General features: G+C 46.4%; 1 protein-coding gene across 1 annotated transcript in view; it reads right to left on the bottom strand.

Moving 5' to 3' along the window:
* Nucleotides 1–13,195, bottom strand: part of SLC25A12 (solute carrier family 25 member 12) — an 82,228-nt gene extending 69,033 nt beyond the window's left edge. The window contains exons 1-2 of the mRNA XM_077319728.1: nucleotides 12,806–13,195; nucleotides 10,245–10,298 (exon numbers count right to left, since the gene is read on the bottom strand). Of these exons, the coding sequence (XP_077175843.1) occupies nucleotides 10,245–10,298; nucleotides 12,806–13,180 (429 nt within the window). The 5' untranslated portion in view covers nucleotides 13,181–13,195. The remainder of the gene's footprint in view (nucleotides 1–10,244; nucleotides 10,299–12,805) is intronic.
* Between the last annotated feature and the right edge of the window lie 334 nt (nucleotides 13,196–13,529).

Below are 13,529 nucleotides of genomic sequence, written 5' to 3'. Positions count from 1 at the left end.
ATTGCTATCTGGTTATTTCCTTTTGATATGGAGGACTATTCAGTCATGCAAGCCCTCCACTTCCCCCACACCAAGACTGATCAGGCACTTTAAAATGCCTTTCCCCACAGGTGCTGTGCGACTGACAGGAATGTGAGCTGGGACCAGGGAATCAGGATTCAACAGGATTCAAGATTCAACAGGATTCAACTAGTCAGAAAACACAGGGCCCTAAGTCTTTGAGGACTAGAGGGAGAATTTCCATTGGCCTAGGAAGCCCTAGGAAGCACTGACTGTCTCTCCTCTTCTGTATTGATTTTCAGCATATCCCACTGTTAGGGAACCTGCTAGAACCCACATGAAGGACCAGCCCTACCCAGCTTGGTGTTATGATTAAGAGCGGCAGTCTCTAATCTGGAGAACCAGGTTTGATTCTCCACTCCTTCACATCCAGCCTTGGGCCAGTCACAGTTCTCTCAGAGCTCTCACCCTCAAAGGGTGTCTGTTGTGGGGAGAAGAAGGGTAGGCCATTATAAGCCGCTCTGAGACTCCTTTGGGTAGTAAAAAGCGGGGTACCAAAAAGCCCCCAAAACCCAGTTGGTTTTTAACTGTTAGTGTACTTTTAACACAGTTGTAAACCACGCAGAAGCGGCTGCGCCAATAGGGGGCAATCTAGAAATGTAATAAATAAAAATATATAAAATATAAGTATAAAAATAAATATTTACATTCAATCCAATCAACAGTATAGTCTGAAGCACTTTCTAAGCCTATTCACTTCAATGGATTTAGGAGCCTGTAATATGCTTCTTGTGGCGCAGGGTGGGAAGGCAGCAGAAATGCTGTCTGAAGCTGTCTGCCCATGAGGCTGGGAGTTCAATCCCAGCAGCCGGCTCAAGGTTGACTCAGCCTTCCATCCTTCCGAGGTCGGTAAAATGAGTACCCAGCTTGCTGGGGGGTAAGCAGTAATGACTGGGGAAGGCACTGGCAAACCACCCCGTACTGAGTCTGCCATGAAAACGCTAGAGGGCGTCACCCCAATGGTCAGACATGACCTGGCGCTTGCACAGGGGGTACCTTTACCTTTAATATGCCTCACAACAGCCCTGCAAGTTACTTCTCTTTAGTCTGTACCCAGGAAGCTTGGACAGCATACTCTTACCAAAGCTTGGCTCTCATCCTCGCTTATCCTACTATCAAAGTGCCTTTACAGGGACTCCTTTGTTTTACTGGCATTCCACTTGCATGACTAGGACAATTACCTCACTTGGACACAGCCTCTGAGCTTTTAAAGAGCTGCACAAAAGCCAAAACTGCAACCGGTGTGGCCCTTCCCTTCAAAGTGCCATGGTGGAAACGCCATGCCCAGCAGGGTTTTCCCTTCTGTGCAACTCTTAGAAAGTAACCTTGCAACCTGAAAACTCGATCTTTGCAGGTTCTGTGGTGCTAACAATTCACATTCACAGAGAGCGGCTCCCGTACAGGACACTGAGAAAGGAAAATAAAAATGCAAGGTGGGAGATCATGGCTCAGCAATAGAGTAACTGCTCAGCAAGCAGAAGGTCCCAGGTTCAATCCCGGGCATCTCCAGTTAAAAGATCCAGAGAATAGGTGATACCAATGGGAAAGGGCTGCCACTCATAGCATACAATACTGACAGTAGACTTATGACTTGATTCAGGATAAAAGTATCCCCTGTGCAAGCACCAGGTCATGTCTGACCCTTGGGGTGATGCCCTCTAGCGTTTTCATGGCAGACTCAATACGGGGTGGTTTGCCAGTGCCTTCCCCAGCCTTACCACTCTGCGCCACAAGAGGCTCTTTGATTCAGGATAAGGAACCTTATATGTAAGAGCCCTAATTTAGAAAGCAAATAACTCTGAAACCAACTAAGCCAGCTCCTGCAGTGCAGCCTTATTTCCATTTACAGCAATTTGATTCTGTTTTTGTATTTAATGCATTATGACAGATACTGCTCCAGTGGGTTCCATTTTGTCTTAAGTTGATCAGACATTTTGAAAATGTCAATATTTTAATACGGCAACAGAAATAGGACAGTCCCGGTCTGCATGCTTATGCAGGTTTATAGGCTTGAATATGGATGGGAAGGCTGTGTCTAAGTAACTTGCAGCATATTGACTAAACAACTAATTTAAACATTAATGCATGCTTCTGGAAATAGCATTCATGCCTGGAGAATGATTCATCTCTTTTCAGGATCCATGTCAGTCAGCCCAATACACTGGATTGCAACAGCCAGCATGTAGTTACAGGTACAAAAGAGGCAGTAAATCTTTAAGCATGCATCTTGTAATACCAAGTTCCTTTCATTTATTCTGCTTGTGGTAGCCAGAAGAATACTAGTAGGGCGGCCTTCCCCACCAGTATACTACCTGCACTACCTATCTTTCCCTCTATTCTGTTTACTACACCTCCTAAGTATAGAAACACACGGGAAGCTCTCAGATTCAGTGAATGAAGTTATCACACAGTTTCCAAAAAGGACTTTTAACCCTTTGGGCCAAGTAGTCTGTTCAAAGCTCCATTCTGGAGATGCCGAAGATTGGACGCGTGTGTGGGTATATCTGTGTGTGGGGGCCGGATTTTCCTATAGGCTAACTAGGCCTCAGCCTAGGGCCTCAAGATGAAGAGGGGCCTATATTCCACATTTTTTATAAAGGTTGGTACCAATCACAACATGTTTCACTTAACATATTGATATATATCACAGTAATGATGTATTTTATTATCTCCCATGTAATTTACAAACCTAAAAATGGGAGGTGAAAGGGCCACATAAGTGGAATAGCCTAGGGCAGGGGTAGTCAAACTGCGGCCCTCCAGATGTCCATGGACTACAATTCCCACGAGCCCCTGCCAGCGAATGCTGCCAGCGAATGCTGGCAGGGGCTCGTGGGAATTGTAGTCCATGGACATCTGGAGGGCCGCAGTTTGACTACCCCTGCCCTAGGGCTTCTTGTAAATCCGGCCCTGGGTATATATGTGTGTGGGTAAAGTGCCATCAAGTCATAGCTAACTTAGGGTGACCCCATAGGGTTTTCGAGGCAAGAGACCCTCAGAGTGGCTTGCCATTGGCTGCCTCTGTGCAACAATCCTTTACTTCTATGTTGGTCTCCCATTCAAGTCCTCAAACCTGCTTAGCTTTTGAGATCTGACAAGATCTTACCAATGGCCATTCAGAACCTTGCGGAATTTCAATATATGATGGTGGAAAGGGCTCCAAATTGCAGCCAATCTGACAACCATAGGGGTTTCAAGACAAGAGTCTTTCAGAAATATTTTGCCATTACCCGTCTCCAGATAGCAGCCATGGACTTCCTGGTGGTCTCCCAGCCTAGTGCTGACTAGGGCCAACCCTGCTTAGCTTCTAATATCTCACAAGATCCAGCTAGCCTGGGCTACCCAGGCCAGGGCAAAATTGGAACAAATTTTGGAACAGGGCAAAATATGTGTAGTTAATGTACTCTGCTATGGGTGGCTTGACATACCACACTGTTTCCACAATATTTTTTTTTCATGTCTGGAAGATCTAAATGGACCCTGACAGAAGCACAATGGAAGTCCCTTGTTTTAAATCCAAAAAGTCCAGTTGTGCAATGCACAGTATCGGCTCAGTTGCACCCCTGGGTGCTTTGGAAATGTGGGAAACCTTTATGTTCCATGGTTCCAGGAGCCACTTTGAAGTAAACAGCAGTGGACTTTAAAAATAGAGTCTAATAGCACCTTTAAGACCAACAAAGATTTATTCAAGGCGTGAGCTTTCGAGAGCAAGCACTCTTCTTCAAACTAATGAACAACCATCATAACAGTGGAGATACAAGGCAAAAGCAAATTATGGTAAATTAGTAAACTGTGTCACAACATGCAAATTAAGCCATATGATACCATATAATTCTTTGCTAAAACAGCCAATCAGTGCCCTAAGTTCAGTTGTAGTTCACAAAAAACATTGGATAACTAAAACTGTCTATGTTAGTAATTAATGGCTGACACTTTCCCAGTTGTTGCTGGCCCCATCCATCTCCACCCAAGTGTGGAAACATCCCTGCAAGTGACAAGCTATGCTGGCAACTATCTTGTCCTGAGACCAGAGAGTTGAATTCAAAATTACATTACTGACATCACATTAGAGTCATGTTGTCCCAAATAAAATGATTACAAAGAAGAGAGGATTGTAAGGGCGGTATATAAGTATGATAAATAAAATAAATAAATAAGGAATGTGGATCTAAGAGTTGAACGTGGTTAGCATCCATAGTGAGATAAAAAACCTATATCCTTGTTGAGTCCAGGGCATGCCATTGTTTTGAGTGTTGTAATCACTTGCATTTCTGCAATCTCCCTTTCTAGCCTGTTCTTGAAGTTCCTTTGCAATAAAACAGCAGTGGACTTTGTTTATAGAGAGGCTTTTGCGAAGATTCTGACTGTGGGCTGCTCAACAAGAAAGAGACAGGCTATTCTACCAACTAGGATGGCAGGAGCTCTAAGTATACTTAGCCAGGGTTCCAGTATCATTTACTCCCTGCTGAATTCTACTTGGAAAAGCAAGTGGTTTTCTGCTTACCCCAATGAAAACTTTGCACTATTAAAGAACAAAACACTTTCAGGAGTGAAGGTCATGACATTCAGAATGGTGCTGGCAGCAAGACAAATCGTCAGGGTTTAAGAAAATAATCAGGCCTTTTGCCTGAGACATGTTTGTACAGACTGCAACGCCGTCAGCCTTTACAACACTTTATTAACACATTATAATATGACAAAAATGTTTCATATAATCAGGACAGGATAAGAGGAGCAGGAAAATGGGGTGGCTGGAATGCTGGGCTGGGATCAAACTTCTGCCCTGACCTAAATCTAGTTGGGTTAACCCAGGCCAGTTAATCCAGGCCAGCATCCCCCCACCCCCCACCCCTGTCATCGAGCCTATTGGGCTACTAGGGGTGGTTCAAAGAATAAGATCGGCCCCTTGTCCACCCCCCCCCCTGAGGTTTATCATTGTTAGAACTGGGTTGCATACCACAGTGTTTGGGAAGGTCTTGGAGGAGGAGCATGTCTCATAGCTTAAGTGTCACTCAACACTTAACACCCACTCAGGGCGGCTGTCCCACACCTGAGTGCCTCCTCCTCCAACCGGCTTGCATGTCTGTCCAGCGGCCAGCCAATCACCTTCCATCTCCCACCCCTGACCACCCCTTCCTCCTTCCACTTCCCTCTGAGGCTCGGAAGCTGCAGATCCCTGCTGTGTGAGAGCTGCCCCTGCCAGTGAGTTCCCTAACAGCTGCCTGCAGCCTTTCCAGGGTCCTGAGGGGAGGGCAAGGCCGTCCGCAGAGTTCTTCCATTCCACCCTCCTGATCTAGCCCCTATTGTATTCCTGAATGCAATGGGCTTGGCCATAAATATGCATAAATATATTGTGAAATAAGACATGCTGGAAGGAGAGCTGCTTCAGGATATATTCTTCAGAATAACTATAATCCACAAATAATTTGTTTAGAAAGGTCTTGGTGGGGAGAAAGAGAAAACACAGAGATAAAAAGAGCTACTGTCATTCTCAAATGAAGTCTTTGAGCTTCCCTCTGAAGAGGCAACACAATGTTATTTCCCATAGAAGAGTTAACAGTCTCCAAAACCATCAAATTGGTCTAATTTTCAAAAGATATAACCCTCATGTCAGCATACCTACTGGACCACTTCCATTCTATCACTACCTCTGAGGCCGACCGGAAACAATCTGTAATAAAGGACCTACAAGAAAACATTCCCGGTAGGATTCAACCCATCAGTGGTGAGATTTTCTCTCCCCTGCAGGCTCAACAGAACCTAAATCTAACAACTACATGAATGCTCAGAGGAAGAGGGGTATATCCATGTGCCACCCTCTTCTGAACATTATTCTCTCCACCAGGCTGAACTAAGATCAGAATTGTGACCACCGCCGCTATATGTTATGTTATATGTAACTTTTAATTGGGGTTTTTATGGGGATTTTATTGTGTTTTAACTATTTATGTTGTAAACCGCCCTGAGACCTATTGGGAGAAGGGCGGTCTAGAAATTAAATAATAATAATAATAATAATAATAATAATAATAATAATAATAATAATAATAATAATAATGTGTGTACAACTATCTAGCTTTTTATGAACTAGAATTCTTAGCAACGTAGCCACAATCCCACTGACTTTAATTGAAACAGCCCAATCAATAAATTACCTTTAATGCTTTTAACAGTATTACTTTTTAAGCCCTTTCTGATCTCACCGTCCTTCAGGGATTTCCACTCCAAAATGCATGCACTCCATATCAACATTGCAACATATAACTGATCCAGGCACATGGAGACAAAAAGTGTGGCACACTGTACAACACGTCATGGGAAGAGGGCAAAGGACATAACCAGCTTGATGCACAAGAAGTGAGCCCTGAGTCCTATTTCACGCCATGATCTTCACCTTCCTTGTCTCCATTTCCAAGGGTAGACAAATTTAGGCAGGAATGCGCAACCTTTATGCACCAGAGCATTCCGTAATTAAAACAGCACAAGACACCTGACCCGTTAACCCTGCTGCTATAGTAACAGTATTGAAGTTCAAGGTGCCATGTGTTTTAAAGAGCCATCTTGCAACAGATTGCTGCTGTGTCTGCTGTATTGGGCCATGAAAAAAGAATTCTAGGAACAAAACACAAAATATATCAGGACAACTATCACTTGTGCAACTCTAGACAAGAGTTCTACTATTCTAGATCCACAGAGGTCAACAGAATTAACTCTGCTTCGGAATGGACTGTAAATCTAGATCTATGAACAGATAAGCAGCTGTGGCCCAGAATGCATTTTATCCACTTTGATGACTGGCTAACCAGCTGCAGATTTTTCTGGACAGGAAAGATGTGGCTACCGTGGTACATGCACAGGTTACATCAAGAATGATTACATTACTGCCAATGCGCTCTATGTGGGGCTGCCCTTGACAAAGTATTCAGAAACCTCCAATTGTGCAAAATGTTGCAGAGGGGATGTCAACTGGACTGGGTCACAGAGAGAACATCACTCCCGTCTTGGCCCACCTACACTTGCTTCCAATCTAGTTCAAGAAGCTGGTGTTTGAGCCTTGACGACCTACAGGGTTTGGTTCAAGCAGGTAACTCTGAAAATTCAGAGTCCAGGGGCATCTTTAAGACCAACAAAGTTATTCTCAAGGTATATGTTTTCTGAGGAAGTGTGCGAGCCTGTCCACAGAGATGGTGATATATAATATAAATCTAATAATAAAACACTGGAACTGTCACCCCAAGGAAGATAACACCATCTTCCACCAGCAGGTGAAGATTTATTCGTTTTGTTTGATGCAGAAGGTCCCAGGTTCAATCTCTGGCACCTCCCATTAAAGGATTCAAGTAGTAGGTGATGCAAAAGGTCTTTCCCTGAGATGCTGGACAATCTGAGTGGAAAACACTGACCTTGATGGACCGATTCAGTGTGAGCAACTTTGTGTGTGTGTGCATGCATGAGTGAGTTAATGAGTGAGAAAGACCACATTACCACAGATGCCCGTCTGTCAGTACACTGCATGGGGGGGTGGGCTTGTAACCCAGTCCTGGGTACACTTCCAACAGATCCCATACTCTTCCATGTGCACAAGTGCTATAAATGGGGATGGCCATGAGTATAGAGAAATGCTTGGGAGGCAGCCTCAGAGTGCAGGCGGAGAGGTCATCAGGAGATGTGCAAAACAGAGCAAGCAAGACAGGCCAGCCTAACATTAGGAAAGTAAACCAAGGACCAATCAGGTGTAGGGAAATCAAACCAAGAAACAAAACACTGAGTTGAAGCTCCCAATACTAAGCCTGCAGACTGACTGCAGGTATTTCCAGGGGGATTCCAAAATGTCCTTTCTGCTTTGTGGAAGTTCCTTTGGCCCGTCAACAGTTGGAATTGGAAAAGGTTTCTTCTCCTCTCCCTGAATTCATAGGCATGCCTGAAATTGGTGACTCCCCAACCAGCAGGATCCACATTGCTGGGGATTTCTCTGGAGTGTGAATTGTGAGTTGCTGAAGAGTACTCTGGTCACCATAGAGTTCAGTAAGAAGAGAAATGCTGTAGGGTGGTGGTAGAGAAACAACCAAAGGATGAAACGGGAACCTGTAATTGGGGTGGCGTGTGCATACGTATGTACACCCTCATCACACCATAAGGTGTACACAGAGAAGGAGAAAGAAGTTACAACAGAGAATGGATTAAAAAGAAACCACTAAGCAAAGCTGCTTTTGCACAGTTACTATAGCAGTGCAGCCCTCTCCATGGTTTTTGTTGCGTGTTTCCTGATGTAAAAAAGAAGCCCTATGCCCTCCTGCATTCTCCTGGGTCTACAAAATACTGCCTTTGGTGATCATTCCATCCGAACCAAATATAAACAAGAGAGGCAGACAGAAGACCGTGCTGGCTAATCCCTGGGGGTTTCAAGTCCAGTCTAACCAGCACTCCCAGCATCAAATAGAGCAGGATTGCCACTCAAACACCAAGCAAACAGGACTTGCATCATAGGAGATGCAGGACACGGGGAACACCCTCCCCGTCACGGGTGGCTTTTCAAGTTGCTGACAGGTTCTATGTGATTCAAGGTTTTTTTCCTTAGCTTTGTGGTTAAGGAAGTGAACTTCTTGCCTGCCTCTGAAGCCTCATCATAGAGTAAGCCCAAGCCTTCTTCTCCTTGAAAAATGCAGCACTGTTGACTTTTAATAGCCAGTGTTATATCATTTATATTATAATCTTATGCTTATTTTTGTCTGACTCTGGACTACTTTTGAACCCTAAGGATGCAGCAAGTTTAAATAAATGTTTGGGATTTGCGCCAGATAGGACAAGGAAGAGGGGAAGCGACAAGCAGAAAAGGGATCGGCAAGGCTAGCATCCACTTGCTCTGAGGTGGGGCAGTGGCCAAGGCACGGGTCATTTGGTGGGGCCCACTGCTGCTTGCCCTCTCAGCTCCCCTGCTGCCCATCAGCTTGTTTGAGGCCTCCCACCACCCACACCTCCAGCTGCATGCACTACCCAACAGAGTCAGGCAAGGGTGGGCAAGCACTGAGAGGGTTTGGAAATGAGCAAGTGGATAGGGAAGCAGAGATGGCTCAGTCCTGGGAGAGGTGGACAGGGAAGTTGGGAAGAGCACAACATCAGCACCGCCAGTCCCAAGAATGACAGCAACAGTGGGGTTCCTGTCATGTGACCTACCAATCCATGCAATGAATGAGCAGAAAAACAGACCTGAAACCTAACTGCTCGTGCAAGATCTTCTGAAACACTCTGTATTTTTCCTCCTTTGCATTTTATTGTGATCAGAAATTACTTGCACAATGTCAAGACAGCTTGGTGCAGTGGTTAAGAGCGGCAGCTTCTAATCTGGCGAACTGGGTTTGATTCCCCGCTCCTCCACATGCAGCCAGCTGGTTGACCTTGGGCTCATCTCAACCCTGTGGTGTTCTGATCGAGCAATCCTGTCAGAGCTTTCTCAGCCTTTACCTACCTCTCAGGATGTCTGTTGTGGGGAGAAGAAGGGAAGGAGATTGTAACCTGCTTTGAGACTCCTTTGGGCAGTGAAAACTGGGGTATAAAAACCAACCCTTCTTCTTCACGTGTATGTGGGGAAATGGCTCAAGACACACATGCTTAACTTGGCACAAGAAGCCACCGGGGGGGGGGGGGAATCATGTGCCTGCAAAGTACATGTGGAAATTCTGTATCAATTTGGATCAGGGCCGGATTTACATGAAAAGAGGCCCTAGGCTATTCCACTTATGTGGCCCTTTCACCTCCCATTTTTAAGTTTGTAAATTACATGAGATATAATAAAACACATCATTACTGTGATATATATCAATATGTTAAACGAAACATGTTGTGATTGGTACTAGCCTTTATAAAAAATGTGGATTATAGGCCCGTCTTGATCTTGAGGCCCTAGGCTGAAGCCTAGTTAGCCCACAGGAAAATCCGGCCCTGATTTGGATCCACCATAATTTGTTCAGCCAAGTAGTGCTAGAGTTGAATGGTGTCCATCTATTAGGAAGTTATAATAATATTGCTGCGGCAGCTAACGAACAACTGCATAGAACAGCACCCCAGCTCAACTAAATACAATCAAAGCTCTTTCTGAGTCACATTAGTTTGCAAAAACAAATGGTCTGTTTTCATAACTTACCACCCCATGATAGGAAGTGACCTCCCACACACCATTTTCTTACCTGCAAAAATATGTTACGCAGTTCATTCGGATCTGCTCTTTTAGTTGTCTGCACCTATAAAACCAAAGGTGGAAAAATGAGAGAGTTGGTATTTCATTCATGAGTTACCCATCTACCAAGCGGGGAAGCCCAGGAAGACAATCTGTGCTGATAAGGGTAATAAACAGCAGGCCTCTTATCTAACTGATAAAGCAAATGCCAGACATGTTTGCAAAGCTTAACTCTAAAACAATACAGGTGCTCAGGGCAACTACCAAACCCATTGCCAGCAGAAGAGGAACACAGTATTATGCAAAAGGAAAAGCAGCAGAAGTTAAAGAGTGCAAGCACTTTTGTCCATGGCCCGAGAAGTAATGGTAAACCACAAGAGTAAGGACATATTGTGGATGCCAGTAAGTTCAAGTAGGCATCTGCAAATAAACTACGTCTCTCCTCCTCCTCCTTCTCCCCCCCCCCGCTGCAAACAAGATCAAATAGCAACCGCAGTTGTAGTACACCCACGATACAATATCATATACTATACAAGTGTACTTTTCCTAGATGAGATACAATTCTGCAAACCCACAAAGGCCTCTTGTCTCACACAACTGATTGTTGTGCTGATTTCCACACAAACTTGGGATGAGAAGGAGCTAGGGTAGGGACTCCCAAATTCCTGGAATTACCACTGACCTCCAGACAAGAGAGATCAGTTTTCTAGACAAAAAAATCACTGCCTTGGAAGATGGATTGTATGACATTGCACCCTACTGAGATCCTTTCCCTCCTGAGATCTTCAGGAATTTCACAACCTGAAGTTGGCTACTCCAGCCAGGAATCTGCTCTACATTACCTCCACAAGGAAATGAGCCCACATACCCAATCTGTTCCACATAATATATTTCTGGTAAGGCCTTGGAGGAGGAGCATGTCTCATGGCTTAAGTGCCACTTAACACTCACGCAGGGAGGCTGTCCTGCCCCTGAGTGCCTCCTCCTCCAACAGGCTTGCCTGTATGCCCAGCGTCCAGCCAATCACCTTCCGTCCCCCACCCCTGGCCACCCCCTCCTCCTTTCACTTCCCTCAAGGCTTGGAGGCTGCAGATTCCTGCCATGTGAAAGCTGCCCCTGCCTGTGAGTTCCATAACAGTTGCCTGCAGCCGTTCCAGGTCCTGGGGGAAGCCATTTGCAGAGTTCTTCCACTCTACCTCCCTAATCTAGCGCCTGTTGTATTCCTGAATGCAACGGGCTTAGCTTCTAATTCAGAATATCTTTCCTCAAGGGACTACACATTCCCTAGGAAACACAGGGAACTGCTAGCCAAAAATAATTTACTACTTCCAATTGTGTCTCTCTAAGCTTTAATTTTTGTCTAGATCTGCATCCTCAGAATGTAAATAGTTACTTTTCCTGTTCCCCAAGTCTCAGAAATGCAACACAGGAAGTTATTATGTGCTGAAACTACTAATCAATGGCCATTTTTACAGTTTCTGTTGAAGGCAGCCTAGGCCTCAATTTCTCTTTGCCTCTTCACCTTGCCCCCTATACCTGCTTAAACTTCTAATGGGAATATTTACCTGAAGCAGGTATAGGGCAAGGGGGCAAAGTGAACAGGCAAGGGGAAATTGAGGCCTAGGCAGCCTTCAACAGAAACTTTAAAAATGGCCACTGAGTGGTAGTTTCAGCACCTAATAGCTTCCTGTGTTCATTATTCCAGAATTATCACTTCCCAAATCTCTCATGTCGATCAGAATTACTGCTCCATTCACACACAAAAATCAAGAGACTGAGTCTTCGCCCCGATTGAAACCAGTATGGCCAGTGAAGTAAAGAGTCTTCAGAAATAACTCATTAATGTTTCCCAGGTAAATTTACAAAGGCCCAAACTCAGAAAGGGGGCCTCGGGTTTTATTTCTGGTGAATTCCGCAGGAGATCCAAGCCCCCTCACAGGCACTCCCGCACATCCCCTTTCTCCTACTGATCTCACTCCACCCCAGGGACTTCACTTTAACTAGTCCGGGACAACCGGCAAGGCACGAAGCTGTCCTTAGGGTGGCCAAAGACTTCGGCTTCTGTCCTGCTGCGGCAGAGGGACGGGGGGAGAAGGATAAGCGCGCAGCCTGCAACCCGCATTCCACCCCAGCTATCAACACGGCCAGGCAACTCGCGGGGGACGGGAATCCGTATCAAGACAGCGCTGACACGTGTTCAGGCCTGAAAGCGGGGGAGAGAATGCCCTGCCCTTGTTTCTATTCGGAAGCTTCTCGGGACACGGAGATAAAGCACATTCCCAGTTCATAACACGCCCTTAGGCTTTTATTCGCTTAACAGGGCATTTCCCCCGTCCCGTCCCGTCCGTTGGCAACCCCAGGGCCCCTCGCCTCCCCCTGCCGCTCCCCCGGGGCCGCCCGGCGAGGTCGAAGCCTGTCCGGGCGCGGCAGCCCGCGTGCCTCCAGCCCCACACTGCGCGCGGCTGGCCGGCGACCGGCAGAGCGCTTTTGCCCGGCCGCTGGCAAGGGCCGCCCGTCCAACCGCCCCGCTTCTGATGCAAGCAGAGGAGAGAAGAGGAGGAGGAGAGTCACCTTGACCGCCATGCTGAGTTCGGGGAAGTGGATGGAGGAGACGGAGGAGGAGCCTTGCCGCGGCAGAAGCGGAGCCCGCCAGCCAGCCAGCCAGCCGGGCCCGCCTCCGCCGCAACGCCTGCCCAGCCCTATGCTAATCAACAGCCCCGGCCAAATTCGGAGCGTGTCCTGCCGTGACCCGGCCGAGAGGTGGTTCCCCGGGCCGACGAGCCGCAGCGAAAGCAGGCCTGCTCCCGCAGACCGTACATCCAGCCTGCGGGGAGAACGCCGTCGCCCTTCCTCCGCCGCGTGGCAGAGTAGGCACTTCACGCAGCAAAAGAAATATGGAGCTAGATGTGCCAGATCGGGGGCTTGGAGCCGAGCTATGAAGGTCATCTCCCCGGCCAAGCCCCTCCATGGCCGCCTTCTCTTGGAATCAGTTTTTGACTTGGAAGCACAGAAGCCATAGGCAACATCCGTGAATCCTCCAGATTTCCCAGTTAAGGGGGGGGGGATGCTGTTGAGACACATTGCAAAGGTGACCTGACTGCCGTGGAAATAAGAAAAAGAAATTTTCCAAAACTAGAAGCTCATTTTACATGATAGGTACATCATGTGAAATTCAGAAAGGTTAACTTGCTCAGCCCCAAGCCCAATTAAGAGCACGAATCCTATATAAAATCAAACAGAAGGAAAAGCAAGGCCAAGGAGGCTCAACATCTGGCCAATAAGAAGTTGGTGGTAA

The sequence above is a fragment of the Paroedura picta genome, chromosome 2 (genome assembly GCF_049243985.1).
Source record: "Paroedura picta isolate Pp20150507F chromosome 2, Ppicta_v3.0, whole genome shotgun sequence".
Taxonomy (NCBI): Eukaryota; Metazoa; Chordata; class Lepidosauria; order Squamata; family Gekkonidae; genus Paroedura; species Paroedura picta.
Note: the sequence above shows the minus strand (reverse complement) of the source record. Positions and strands in the feature narration are given on the sequence as shown.